General features: G+C 40.4%; 1 protein-coding gene and 1 non-coding gene across 2 annotated transcripts in view; one reads left to right on the forward strand and one right to left on the reverse strand.

Moving 5' to 3' along the window:
- MROH9 (maestro heat like repeat family member 9) overlaps positions 1–14,360 on the forward strand; it is a 43,848-nt gene that overhangs the window by 25,538 nt on the left and 3,950 nt on the right. Inside the window, exons 10-17 of the mRNA XM_019646964.1 lie at positions 360–502; positions 1,515–1,652; positions 3,101–3,221; positions 5,984–6,121; positions 7,973–8,149; positions 11,032–11,184; positions 11,291–11,407; positions 12,005–12,107. Of these exons, the coding sequence (XP_019502509.1) occupies positions 360–502; positions 1,515–1,652; positions 3,101–3,221; positions 5,984–6,121; positions 7,973–8,149; positions 11,032–11,184; positions 11,291–11,407; positions 12,005–12,107 (1,090 nt within the window). The remainder of the gene's footprint in view (positions 1–359; positions 503–1,514; positions 1,653–3,100; positions 3,222–5,983; positions 6,122–7,972; positions 8,150–11,031; positions 11,185–11,290; positions 11,408–12,004; positions 12,108–14,360) is intronic.
- On the reverse strand, positions 10,686–10,759 carry TRNAI-AAU (transfer RNA isoleucine (anticodon AAU)). The gene has a single exon. It is a non-coding gene; the product is annotated as a tRNA-Ile (tRNA).

Raw genomic sequence — 14,360 nt, forward strand, 5'->3', positions numbered from 1 at the left:
TTTAAGCCCAGGGAGGACCCTGTTACTGGCAGGACTAGTTTTCACGGCCACAGGTGAAGGGGGCCTTCGGGTGATTGCCCTCCTTGGGGACCAGCTTGCTTTCCACTGGTTTGGCAGAGGGGGGCATTGCTGACAGTGCTTTGGGAGCCCATTGCCATAGGATGCTTGGCACATTCCTGGTTCAAGATGGACTTAGTAGCTGTTATTGAATGAAGGAATACACGTGCGTGCTTTAGGCTTCCTTCAAGGAAGTCGGGGGGACGGCGGTGCAGAGTCCCTCCCTACCCCCTCACTGAGGCTGGCTGGATTCAGGGGGAAAGGATGCGTCTATCCTCGACTCTTTTTTGTTTTCCTCGTAGGCATCTCAGGCCCTGTGCGTGTTGCTGTCTCTTGGTTCTTGCAAGAAAGCGGTGGCCCAGTTTTTCCCTCAGCTCTTGATGGCCATCATGTTTCAGCTCTTTTACAGCAGCAGTGTGAGACTGGTGACAGACCACAGATTCTTGTGAGCTCCTAGCGATTATTTCAGATTGAATAAGAGATCAGCTGCCAGCTATCAGCTGTTCTAAGCCCTCGGGTTTACATAAAAGCCTTTATCATCCCGTATGTGTGTTTATTACAGCTGGCTCTCCTCTGAAGGGGGAAATGCCTTCAGCAAAGGAGCTCTCCAGAGTCCTTAGGAGTGAGCCGGGACCTTCCCTGAGTGTATCTGCAGTGTATAAAGAACCACTTTGACAGAACGTGGTGTATCCCTACTGGGATGAGAGGTCACCAAGGGGAGAGGGCGCAGGGAGAAGCATGTGACCCAAAGCCAGACGCTTTCTAGCTCTGCCCTGTACTCTTGGCTAGGGATTGCTCGGTGTAGTTGAATGAGGAGAAAAGGATGTGCAGGGATGTGCTTTGGGGTGTGTGGGCTTGTGATAGCATGCGGCCATTCTGTCCACATCAGGTGAGGTTCAGCTTTTTCCATGCACCCGAGAGAGTACAGTTAGCTCTGCAGATCTCCAGGAAAATCAGGACCCAACGGTTTGCTATTTGCCCTTACCTGGGGTGGACTTCTAAGCCAGGCAGACCTCTCAAACACAGTCAATCCCATTTAGGATATTTAACCCACGCTCCGGCATTTAAGCAGACGTCCGCAAAGTCATCCCAAGTAAATGAGACTATGCCCTATTTGTTGAAAGCATCCAAGGAAGAGAATCAACAGGCGCCTTGAGCAAGTTATCACATCATTTAACATCTTTTGTGAATAAGCTGTTAAGAAGCTAATAAACGAATAAGCTGCTCTAGGATTGGTCCTAGATTGTACATGCTACGATTTCAGTTGAACCCCTCACCCCATGTCCTGTCCATCAAGGGGGAGGAAGAGTATTTAACAGCCTCCTTCCTTTCAAACGTCCCTTTTCCCCACACCAGCACCCTGCCCAAGATTTCTGGAATGAAAAGGCAGGTCCCATGTACTTAGTTACGTGAAGGCCATGGTCAGGTAATGACTCTGCTCTTCTTTGGGGCCTTAGCTATGCCCAGGATGCCCTGAGGACTCTGCTGAACTGCTCTGGACTGCACGAGGTGAATATGGCTCTGAAGAAAAAGAATTGCTGGGACGAGTTTTCCCAGGAGCTGTTTGGCCACCATGGGGTCTACCTCATTGCCAAGTAAGAACAGGGGCTCTGCATGGGGCTCTGGGGCTCTATCCCACCGTCTCCATCTGTCTTCAGCTAAGCCACATAGGGACACAATCAATATCCACTCCAACTTCCAAATCTTGCCTGATGACCTGAATTGCCATTTGATGTCTACTTCTTCACTTATTTGGAGGGGCTTATGCTTTGGGATAGTTTTCCCCTCCTTGCCCTCTCACCCGTTGATACAGATACCCAATCACCCTCCCTCCACAAGACAGACTTCTCTCTCAGATACGGACAACTAGAGGTAAGTTTACCTTTTCCTTCCTCTGTTGTCTGCTCATCCCTGCTCAGGCAGGAAGGAGGGCTCAATAAAAGACATCAGTGCTCCATGAGACAAATAAATTTGGCAAAGTATAATGGAAGAGGACTTTAATTTTTCTTGTACTAGGAAGTTTTTTTCCCCTGGGTAGCCTGTTAGTAAATAAATAGCAAGCTTCTGATGACAGGGATCAGATTTTCTGATCAAAAATCAAGATACATGGCCTTGACTGCATAACAGACCATGGGATGCCGTGGTGGACCCAGAAAGTACATTCCAAATGGTCTCTGGGCTCCTGGTGCTTTTAAAATGGCATCCGATTTGCACACCGATTTCAGGAACACACCTTGTTTTGCACAAGTGTAGTGTCACTAGCTAAGAGCCACTCCGCCGTCTTCATATGCAAGATGTGACCCACGGATCAGCAGCCCTAGCAGCCCCTGATAGTTAAAAACACAGGCTCACACAATCCACTCCAGACCTGCGTTTTAGCAAGACCCCCGGGGGATGTCCAAGCACATCGACGAAGCCTGAGAAACACCCGTTTCGAACATCAACCTGGAATCACTGTCACATCACCCTTCCCAATCCTGTCACTTCTGATCTGATCTAGGCCAGCGTGTCGGGACAGCTGTGAGCCTGGCCACCGGCCACGTGTGTCCTGGAACATGGCTGAGGGAATCAGGGCTCAGCACCTCCTCCAGAGAAACCCAGGCGAGCCCTAAGCTCTCTTCTTAATATCATTCAAAGGAAGAACTGGGTCTAAAACCACAAAGGTGACCCACACGCCCATCCTAAATTGCCAAGATATTTATGCTGCACTATTTATTTTCTCTCCTGTGGCCCGGCACTGATGGGAGCTTATGGGGATACCAGACATTCTGTTCTGTGGCAGAGGATGGGACACAGGGAGGGCCAGTGGTGTTAAGAAGAGAGATGTTGCCAGTGATCCAGGTACTTCCCCAGAGTCTGTGTGGAATTTATGCTGGGGCTGCAGTGCACCCTGGATTCGGGAATATTAGAGCATCTCTTCCCTGTTATCTAGGCGGTACAAGATATAAGGATAGTGATTCTGTCTTTATTGCCATTACCATTTGCTGGTGCAGAAAGCATTTTTATCTGCTTTGTTAATGCAGTGCCTTCTTCTTGTTTACAGAACTCTCAGCAACCATAACTTTCCGCAGTTCCCAGAGACCTTGCATTACCTCTACAAGCTCTCGGTGGAAGGTCTTCAGAGGTCAGAGGACAATGTCATCACAGTAATTTTTCTCACTGAAGTAAGTTTTATTATGAGGCTGTGAGCAACTGAGCTCTCACTCCCTTTTCTTACCCAAACGCTTAAGTCAACACTGCAACCTTTTACCTCCCTCTCTTAACTCATGATAAAAAGCAACAATTGCCCTGAGTTAAGACAATGAGAGATATCTAAATTTGAGGGGTTGAAGGGGAGAGAGATCTGGCTTATGGGAGGGTTGTCCCTTCAGCCTGCTCCAAGAGCTAGTTGGATCTTATTGTTTCTTGGGGGTATGGATTTACACGGACACTAATTATTTTTGTTGTGCCAGTTTATATAGTCCTGCATGCTTGTTAACGTATATCGAGGGAAAACGGAGTTTGCTAAAGGTAGTAGGTAACATCTGGGATCTACATGATTCTTCAGATTGTCTGGGGGGAAAAAAAGAAGGAATGAGCCAAATAACTGGGTAGAATGAAAATGTAGAATTATATTACTTTGTCTATGAATATTACACCATATATGACTCTAGTAATGCCATACTAGAGTCAAGCAAATTGAGGAAATCCTTTTGAATCTAACTTTAGTTTTTGCTAAATAATTAACTACCTATCCCAATATCATTTCATTAATAAGCATTAAGTTCACTACTGACTGGTGACACCACCTTTATTTTATTTATTTTAATTATGAATTTTATTATTAATTTCATATACAGTAAAACCTTGGATTGCGAGTGACTTAGTTTGTGAGTGTCCCACAAGACGAGCAAACATTTCTAACACATTTTAACGTGGTAAATGAGCGATGTCTTGCAATACAAGTAGCTTGTTTCTGGAACGAATTATGCTCACAAACCAAGGTATTACCATATATACACACATATGCATACACACAAACACACATATTAGGGTCTGTCTCAGGTTACTCTGTTAGGTTCCATTTATTTTCATTATTGTGATGGTATCACACTGTTGAATTATGGCTGTTTGTAAATAAATTTTAACACCTAGCAAAGCAACTTCCCCTCAACTCTCTTATTTTCAAAATTTCTTTAGCCTTCCTATACATTTGTTCTTCTAGTTAAATTTTAAAATAAATTTGCCAGATTTAAAAGAAAAAAAAAACTCAACTTTTTCTGAAGTTATCATTGTAACTACACTAAAGCTATGAGCTTTTTAAGGAATACTTGATATTTTTATAATATTTTCACGTCTCTTTTTTACTCAATATTTTGACATTTTCTTATAAATTTTACATATTAATTTTGGAATTATTAAGTAGATTATATTATTTTAAATTGTTAGTGTGAATATGCCTTTTTCATTAGATTTTTCAAGTTTATTACTGCTGGATGTTCAGGAAAATTAAACTACTACCTTGAACTCAGAACTTTCCTGTGCTCTTATAGTAATTCTAATAATATTTTACTTGATTCTCTTAGGTTTTCCAGTTATATAATCCTAATGTATGAAAAATGAGAATACTGTTACTTCTGTTTAAATCATTAACTTTTATTTTTCTGAATCATGTGTTTTTGCCTTGGCCTTTCATTTACAGTTCCATTTTGTGAATAATATGATCTCTTCTTTGCCCATTTACCTATTATGATTTTAGTATTTTTCTCAATGAATTGTCTGATATCTGTCTCACTCTCTCTCTCTCTCTCTCTCTCACACACACACACACACACACACACACACACAAATATGTGCAGGATACAAAGTAACCTACAAACATAGTGCTTTGACTATATATCCTTAACAAGAAATATTCTAAACACAAAAATATTTTTAAAAATTATTCACTTTTCCCAAGAGATGTATTGATAGTGTATGTTGATATCATAATTTCAAAACTATGATATGCATTATATAACAGAAAGCAAAAACATAAGTAAAAATATTAATGTTATTAGGCACCAAAGTTTTCCAGGTAAGAAAAAGATGAGGCAAACACGAAATTGTAAAAATTTATCATAACCCTGTTATATCATATTTGAATTGACTATATCAACATTGTCTAAATTAACTCATGACCATAAAAGTATTTCCTAGCTCAAGTAAAGGCTCAGAACACATGATGCACCAGTAGCAATGAGTACACCCTAGTATCCAGTGGTTTCTCAGTACCATTACTCACTGAAAGGAACCTTGTCTCCCTAAAGAACTGGATTATTTCAGGGGACAAGGAAAATATACAATGAGCCTTGGACATCTAATTTTCCACAAGCAAAGGAGTGCTCAAAGATAGATGGGTCATGTCAAAGGGACACAAGAGTCAACCTGTAGGAGCTCCCATCAGCCAAATTTGAAGGTCAAGAGAAATAATAACTGCAAGTAATTGTAATTAGTTGAAAAAATTTTCAATGAGTAAATTCTTGGTCATACTCAAAACTTGGAAGAGAGAGAGAGGGAGAGATGGAGGGAGCTAGTAAATGTGGAGAGAATGTTAGAAGTAGAAAATCACCATTTTGCAAGTCTCAATGTAATAACTGAAAGAAGAAAAGATCATCAATGAATTTTAAAACCATTAAGTGAAAGGTTGTTGGAAAACAGAATATTCACATGGCACCAAATCATCATTCCACAGATTGGTTACTAATAATAAAAAGAAAATATGCCTTCACCGTTTGATATGTGGTGATGTGAGCACAGAAATATATGCAGAAATACATATAAGTATTTGGAGCTCTAGTGACTCATGTTCTAGCTTTACTGCAAATGTCTCAAGTTTTATGACTGACGTAGAGATCATGCACTGGCCTTTACTCTGATTATGAATGTGTTAGCTGTTTTCTTCCAGCTGCTGAACAGCTTCTTCAAAGACCCATTGCCAGAAGAGTTTCTGGCTCTCTTCATAAACTGGGTCAATAACTCTAGTCCTACAGTGAGCAAACTGAGCCTTCAGAAAATCGCCAGCATGGCGCCAGTTATCAACCAGGTATGTGTGTGTGCCATTGGTGCCTGCCAGCACCACCCAAGTCATAATCTGAGATGGGAGATCGCTCAAGGTCCTCACTGATGTTTTACCAATAAGGGAACTGGGTTGAGTGGAAAGGATGTATTACATCAATTTAGTGGCTTTATCACCTTATTTATATTTTTCCCAGAACACCATTCATTGTACCCAGAATTTATCAGCATTGCCTTACATGAATACCCTTCTTACAGCCTAAACCACACACACACACGTTCATTTCCCCTCCAACATACACACATATGCATGCACATTTCTGACTATCTCGGAGCACTCACCCACGTTTTTTCTTCCACGTATAACATTTTCCTCCTTCACTCGCACAGTCACAATTTTTTCTCCTTTTTCAATGATCAGCTCAAGTCCAATTTCCCTGACATCTGATCTGGCAGCCTCATCCCTCTCAGAGCCACATCGACCATGAGCACTCGCTTATATAATGTTCTATAACGGGGTTTCTCCAGGAGAATTCTGAACCAGCACCATTAGCATCTCCTAGAAACGTGTTAGAAATTGAAATTGTCAGGCCCTACCCCAGGCTTATGGAATCAGAAATCCTGGGGGTGGGGCTCACCCCTCTGTGTTTTCAAAAGTCCTCCAGGTGATTCTATAATAATACCTGTAAAACTTGAAAACCACCATCTTAGATTGTTTCCCAGAGTCATGTGACTCTACCTTGCCTCCCAGGAAAATTGAACCCAAGCATACCCTTATGTTTTGGCCCACCCTTGTAAATTTCAAAGTACCTTGCACAATGCTGAGAGTGTAGATGTTCCATAAATCATTTTTTATTTAATAATAAATTTAACAATAAATCCTTGTTTATCGATTAAGTATAGTCTTTGAAAGCTTAAAGCCTGTCCGTGGGCACCCGTTTTGCATTTAGAATGAAATGAGCCATGGTCTACTTGTTTTAAATAAATCATACAAGTCAAAGTACATTCTTTTAGTGAACAGAAAGTTATTTGTTTTCTTGTCCAGCGCTCTTTCCAATGTTGTTAACAGCTGAAGGGCGGCTCTGTGCCCATGCTGTCTAGGACAGTGAAAGACAAATACTGTAGAGTGACTTACACTGAGGTATCACATCCCATCTACTGGGAAAAACTCAGCTGTCCGGCCAAACACAAGTGGCCTTGGGCTATTATTTTAGCACACAGTGTTAGTTTATTTCTTTTACTTCATTTCTTTCCAGCCTTCCTTTCTCTCTGTTGGTGTCTCCTGTTCATGTTTTTCCTTGCTTTATATTCTGCTTGTCTCTGATCTGCAGTTGACTCCCATGACCTGGCTCAGCAGCTCTCATGTCCAAAAAGGTCAGTGTCACCTAGTTTAGGGGGCATACTGCTTGTGGTGCATGAGTAAATGTTTAACAATCAGTTCAGTGGTAATAAGGCCAATGTCCCTGGTGTAAATACTCCCACCGTGGCTGATTTCAAGCTACCAAAAGGATGGCATTGAACATGGAGATGGAAAGAGATGCACAGTAGCACATCATTAGTTTACATTCCTTCCATACAGATACAATATATGTAAATAACCTCAAGGGCATCTAAGAGTAAAACATAGCAAAATAAATAGGAAGGGATACGTTTTGAGTATTTATTACTGTTGGGGTTTTTTTTATTTCCAAATTTATAAAATTTAATTTTTAATAGTGACTGTTATTTAACAATCAGCTTATAGAATTTTTTACAGTGGACACTTGTGACGAGCTCCAGCCCATGGCTACAGGCTGCCCAAACTCACAGGTGTGCATACCTAATGCTAGCTCAAGTCTCCTTCTAGTTCCCAAATCCCACCCTTTTCTTCTTTGTGTAGATAGAAAACATCAGCAGCATATTACTATCCATCCTGCATGCCTTCCATTCCAAAGACAAGACGGTTATAAGTCAGGCTTTGCTTACCCTTCGAGGACTTTTAAGAAAGCTGGACAAGCTGACCTACTCCTCTTTGTGTACCAAGATTGCTTCAAGCTACTGTCATCTGATGGACCACGTGAGTTCCACAGCTAGATGTGTGAGGTCCTTAGGCTTCACAGTCCAGCTGAAGCCCCACAGGAAGCAGTCATGTTGTACACAGCTGCCATTTCTTTTCCAGAGATAACAACCCTAGTCAGCTAAGTACTGTCTTTTTTTTTTTTCTTAACTACACGATAAGAACCTGGAAAAGTCTACTCATAAAAAAAAAAAAAAGGAGAACAAAAGAATAGCCTCTGTCCTTGGATGAAAGAGAAATTTAATGTAGTGGCTATATGCTGGCTAACCCTGGAGCTAGACCTCTGGGATTCCAATCCCTGTTCTGCCTCTTACTACCCAGGAAATCTTAAGTGAGTGATTCAGTTTCCTATGCTTCCATCCCCTACCTATAAAACAAAGAGTGTAGTAGGTGTCTTGTGGGGATTAGAGAAGACATGTGTGATGCCCCAGAGGTGGGTGTTATCATCACAGAAAATCTTGAATTAAAAAGTATCTCATCAGAAAGGTGTGCATTTTAAAAATTCTCATGTTGTATGGTAAATGTGTTCCAGACAAGGAGGATGAGAATAACACATTTTACTAAGCAAGGGCACTTCCTTTGGTATGCTGTGGGGAACCTATTTGTATTTAAAGACCTCTCTACTAAGTTGGTTGTGAACCAGAGAATTATTTCATAGTAAATCACCTTGCCAGCATTTATAAGTTCTTAATTATTCAGAGTTCCTTGAAAAAGAGCACAATATTATTAAATTATAGAAAGAAGGAATTTAGTACCAAAAATTATTTTTATAAGGGCATAATGATAATTATAGTGGCTAAAATGTACTGAGCATTTATGATATACCAGGCACTGTTCTAAGGGGTTTACATGCACTATCTCATATAATTCTCTGAAAAACTCTATTACTATTATCCAGGTTACATATAAGGAAACTGAGGCAAAGAGAAGTGAATTTTTGGCCCATTTCACAAAGCTAATAAGTAGTTAGAATGTCCATGTAAAAAAAAATTTTCAAAATAAAATCATTTGGGGGAAAAAGAAAACTAAACTAAATAAATGATCGAACCAAACCAAACGAAAAGAAGGAAAATGAAAGAGAACAGAAAGTTATCAAGTATCAATTGTACCCTGTCTTCCTTGGAGGTAGAGTATTTGAAAAAAATATTTGGGTATCAATGAACCTGTTACTCTGTTTCTCCATATTAAAAGGAAACAAACAAACAAAAAAATAATAAGGTGCCCACACTTACTCAACCTATGGGAGACAAAACTGGGATTTCACCAGGCATGGGGACTGCTAAGCTCTTTCCACTGGTCTGTACAGCCCTTCATAGGTTGCCATGTGCTCCTGTAGACCCAGGATACAAACGGGTAACCCGCAGATGAAGGCAATTTGCAGGTGTGTTAAGTTTACCCTTCCAACAGTGTAAGTTTGATATTTTTAAACTGGGAGATAGCTCACAAAAATATGAATTGTGAATGAAATGTCAGAAGATTGGGGAATACTGGAGCCCACAAATGCTCTTGACCATGGTCTGTGGGAGTCGGGGTTCCTCTTTGAGAGGCCAGGGCTGTCCTCTGTCCCGTCTCCATCATCTCCCTGCTCTTCTCAAATGCCACCCACTTTGTTCATTTATTCATATGTCACTGTCCAGTCCCTGAGACATATGATTTCATTATCGCTGCTTTAGGTTTAGGCTTTGATCCCAGCAATTTCCTCTTGGAAGGAACATATGAAGCTGTATTAGCCATTTGTATTTTGTTGGGAATATATCTGATCTATTCCTGAGAACAGAAAGGAAGAGATGTTTTTTATAAAATAAAATCAGGGACCGGCCAAGTGGTTCAGTTGGTTAAGAGTTTGCTTAAGAGCACGAAATCTGAGCAACAGAGTCACTGGTTCGATTCCCACATGGGCCAGTGGGCGAGTGAGCTTCGCCCGAGCTGCGCCCAAGCTGAGCTGCCACTGAGCTGCCAACAGGTGGTGAGAGCACGTGCTCCTAAAGACAAGATTGCCTGTTGGATGGTGGCTACACCCACCCGCAGCTGGGACTGAACTTGACACCTTGAGTTTAGCTGCTGCCTGGATGGCTCAGTGGATAGAGCATGCACTCTTAACAACAAAGCCGCTGGTTCGACTCCCACATTAAAATAAAATAAAATAAATAAAATAATAAAATAAAATCATAAACATTTCTTAAAAACTGGAAGGTAGTATTATATTTTCAAAAATTAACCTCTTCCTCTAACTGGCAACTTTTCTCTTCTAGAATCTTTATAATCCAACCACCTTTCTATTTGGCATAAGCAAGCCCTGGGGAATCTGGATCTATGCCAGCCAGAGCCCAAGGAGCTCCCCTTGGTATTATTGCAAAAGCCTCCTGCATTTGAACACAATGGGGTTACTTTTAAGTATCTTGATGGAAATTATCTCCAAGTTATACAGATGATTGCAGTTTCTATTTTTAAGACATTATTAGATATTCTCTTCCTCAATTTAAGAAATTTACTTTTCACAGGGGATTTTTTTTTTAAAGGAGGGCATAGCTCACAGTGGCCAATGTGGGGATCGAACCGTCAACCTTGGTGTTATTAGCATCATGCTCTAACCAACTGAGCTAATTGGCCACCCCTACAGGGGATTTTTTTTTAATGCCATGTGAATTTTGGTAAGCAAATTTTATTTCAGAATCAAAGGGCTGACTGCTTAGACCCAAGGTGAATCTTTTCTAAAAAGAAATAATAATTTCATGTGCACGGATAACATATATAGCATATATACTTAGATGGTATACATACATCCACATGTATAAATACATATAAATGCATCTATCACACAGTTTACAGAAAGAAGCCCTAGTAATACCCTCACGTGAGGTTTGTCTGTGCATGTTTTCCAGAACAACGCGGATATTCGGTGTATGGCCATCCAACACTTTGGCCAATTACTCCAGGACATGAGTCAGTACACCTGGATGCTGAATCCTGTGGCTCTCCGGGGCTTGGTGCCTCTGATCCTGTTTCTGGAGGATCCAGAGATCAGAGTCGTAGAAGTAAGTCCTGTGGTCTTGTTTTTTCTTAGTGTGGCAGAGAATCGCAGCGTTTGCGGTCACGCCGGACGAAGAGACAAACCCTCATGGGCCGTTTTCTATTTCACAGGCATGTAAACACACATTAGAAACCTGTGTAAATAAATTACACTGGCCACAGTCGTTTTTGCTTAACGATCAACATCACAATTTTGAGCGGGTGGTGCTGAACCTCTGTAATGATCTGGTAAGAGGCCCTTCCGTGTTTGCTTTCGTTAAGAGCTACAGAAAGAACATTAAAGGTTTTCTAAAGTGAGGAAGGTCAGTGGGGACAAGGGTGGGTGTTGGAGGAGTGTGAAGAAAAAATAATAAATGGGTGGTAACAGCGAGGGCTTGAGACCAGAGAAAATGAACATTTTCCACTTCCTCTTCCTCAACATTGATCAGCTATCTCATCTGCTTCCTCCAACCCACCTACAGTAGCTATGGGGGGGGGTATAAACCTAGGGACAGCATTTCAGATCACCAAAAGAAAAATTGGAATTATTTGGTCACTGCCTAATGAGCTGGTCCTCTAAAAACAGGAATAAAGTATAATGATAGACAAGTGGGGATGGAAGGATGCTAACCAAAGGTTAGAAACACAAGGTTGGGGTTGATAATCCTATACTAAACTGAATAACATTTGCAAGCAGGACAGTAAAGCTCCTACACAGAAATCCCAAGTTATAAACGGGCCCTGATTTAATATAAGCAACCATGTTTTCTCTGCAAGCCTCTCTGAAGGGAGCGAATGTGTTTTTTCAACAATTGAGAGCATTTTTTCTTTCCGTTTTATTCCCAGCTCATGTCACATGGGAGCTACATTATACATTTGATAGATGACACCTTAGGATTCCTGGGGAGCACCCAAGTATATTTGAGGAGATCATCAGTTATTTTAATAGGTAAATAAAATTCAATTCTCGTTTCCTAATTTGTCTAAAGAGGTATAGCTGGAAGTCTTCCTTGAAAAAAAAAATCTTTGTTTATGATGGACAGCACCTTCCATGATGATATCTATATATGATGAATAGAGGTTAATGTGTGGTGAGGATAAAGCTCCATTTTGTAATACACAGTGTGTATAGCTGTGTGATTAGATTGTTATATAAAGTGTATTCCACAAGGATGATTTCAAATTTTAAGATGCTCATTATTCTCCATCACTGCTATAAAATCACTACCCAAGGAATAAGAATAATATCTAAAAATACAAACACTGTCTTCAACAAAAGTTGGACATCTGTAACCACAAACTACAGCAGATGAGGAAGAGTTACCAAATCAAGTAAAGTTAAAAAGAAAAATGTAGGGTTGAGGGGGGTGCTGGAAAATTCTAAGAGAAGATAAAGGTTTTGATCTTGGACAAGCCTGGCCAAACAGTTTTTTTCCACTAGATTCTCACCATGAAGATACAAAATCCTTTATTTGTAATGACAGGAAGTGAATTCCCAACTTGGTAATGGACTCTTCCCTTGACCCTATTTGGCACCAACCTCAAGGAATCAGAAAATGCATGGAGAGAAGAGCCTGTCAGTTAGTCAGAGTAGGAGACAAACGGAATTATGATCAACACTAGAGATCATGATCTGTGTTGATCAGAGAAAAGTAAAGGAACACACACACACACACACACACACACACACACACACGCGCGCGCGCGCACACACACACACACGCACACCCCTGTGTCACAAGAATTTTATTTCAAGCCAGAAAAAATTCCCGCTACCTTGAATGCTACCCTCATACCTTCCACAACTGTCCTCTGTACATAACTATTCAAGATACAAAAATAAGTAATTGTAAAAAAGGAAATGGCATTATCTTTCCTACAGAGGTATTTCCAAAGGGAAAAGAGAAGAAAGAAGAAAAATAAATTTTAGGAAATGCTTCTAGAGAGCAGATGAAAATCGTGATCAGTTATCTCCATGAATCCAAAACATTTTGAAAATAAAGATGTAAAGGAAAGATGGAAGCACACACTCAATATATGATGGGGCAAGCAGGAGCACATGAAAAATAAGCTTTCAAAGTATAGGGGGCAAGTGTAAGAAAAAATACATAACTGTCACACACAAAAAAAATACATTGCAACCAGCAGAAGAGAAAATATATATTGTTGATAACCAGTAAGGGAGAAGGAGATAGGGTTGAGAAATGCTAGCAAAATGAAATGAAAACTAGGAAGAAACAGTTCAAAAAATTAAGAAGCAGTGATAGATATAGAAGACAGATGAAAGAAATGTAAATATGCATACATGAGGGAAAGAAATAAACAAGTTAGAACAGGAAAAGTATTCAAAGGTACAATTTAAGAAATTTTAAAAAGACTTGATTAAATATACTGAGAAGGTAAATAATTTTTCAAGAAATATTTTACACAGAATGCAACATTAAGATATTTCCTAATAAAGTCTTGGAACTTCAGAGTTAAAGAATTCGTTGAGCATTTAAGCAAACAACAACAACAAAACAAAACAAAACAAAACAAAGTAACCTGTAAGTTAAGAAATAAATAAATCTGGCATTCGAGTTCCCCACTTCAACATTCAACTCTAAAATATAGTAGAACGATACCTACAAAATCCTCAGTGGAAAGAACATTGTAACTGATGAATTTTATATGCAGCGAAATTATATCCAACTAGGAAGAGAGCAGGAAAATATTTTTAAGAACTCGGGATAAATCATTGTCATGAATCCTTGTTAAAGAAGTCATTAAAATATGGAACTCAGCCAACTATTGCAAAGGCACATGCAATATCTACTTGACTGTAGGCCTTCCTTCTTCCAATCCATTCTCCACTACTTTGTGCTTTTCTCCAGGCCTCGAGAGGTGGGCCTCCATGGACTACATCTGCCAAGCTCCCTTGCCATTTTGCTTTCCAGGGTGGCACAGCATTTAATGCCTGTTCACACGTTAACTGGGCAAGGGTATGCTTAATAGTCAGTGCTAATGGTGACAGTGTTACTCACAAACTAAGAACCCCCACTGAACACCTGTTGAGAAATAGTGATCAATGAGCTCAATAAAACTGCACATAAAAAATACCAGCAGGGTCGGCCGAGTGGCTCAGTTGGTTAAGAGCTCGCTCAAGAGTTTGAGCTCTGAGCAACAGCGGTTCGAGTCCCGGCCCGAGCTGAGCAGCCGCTGA

The sequence above is a fragment of the Hipposideros armiger genome, unplaced genomic scaffold (genome assembly GCF_001890085.2).
Source record: "Hipposideros armiger isolate ML-2016 unplaced genomic scaffold, ASM189008v1 scaffold_6, whole genome shotgun sequence".
Lineage (NCBI taxonomy): Eukaryota > Metazoa > Chordata > Mammalia > Chiroptera > Hipposideridae > Hipposideros > Hipposideros armiger.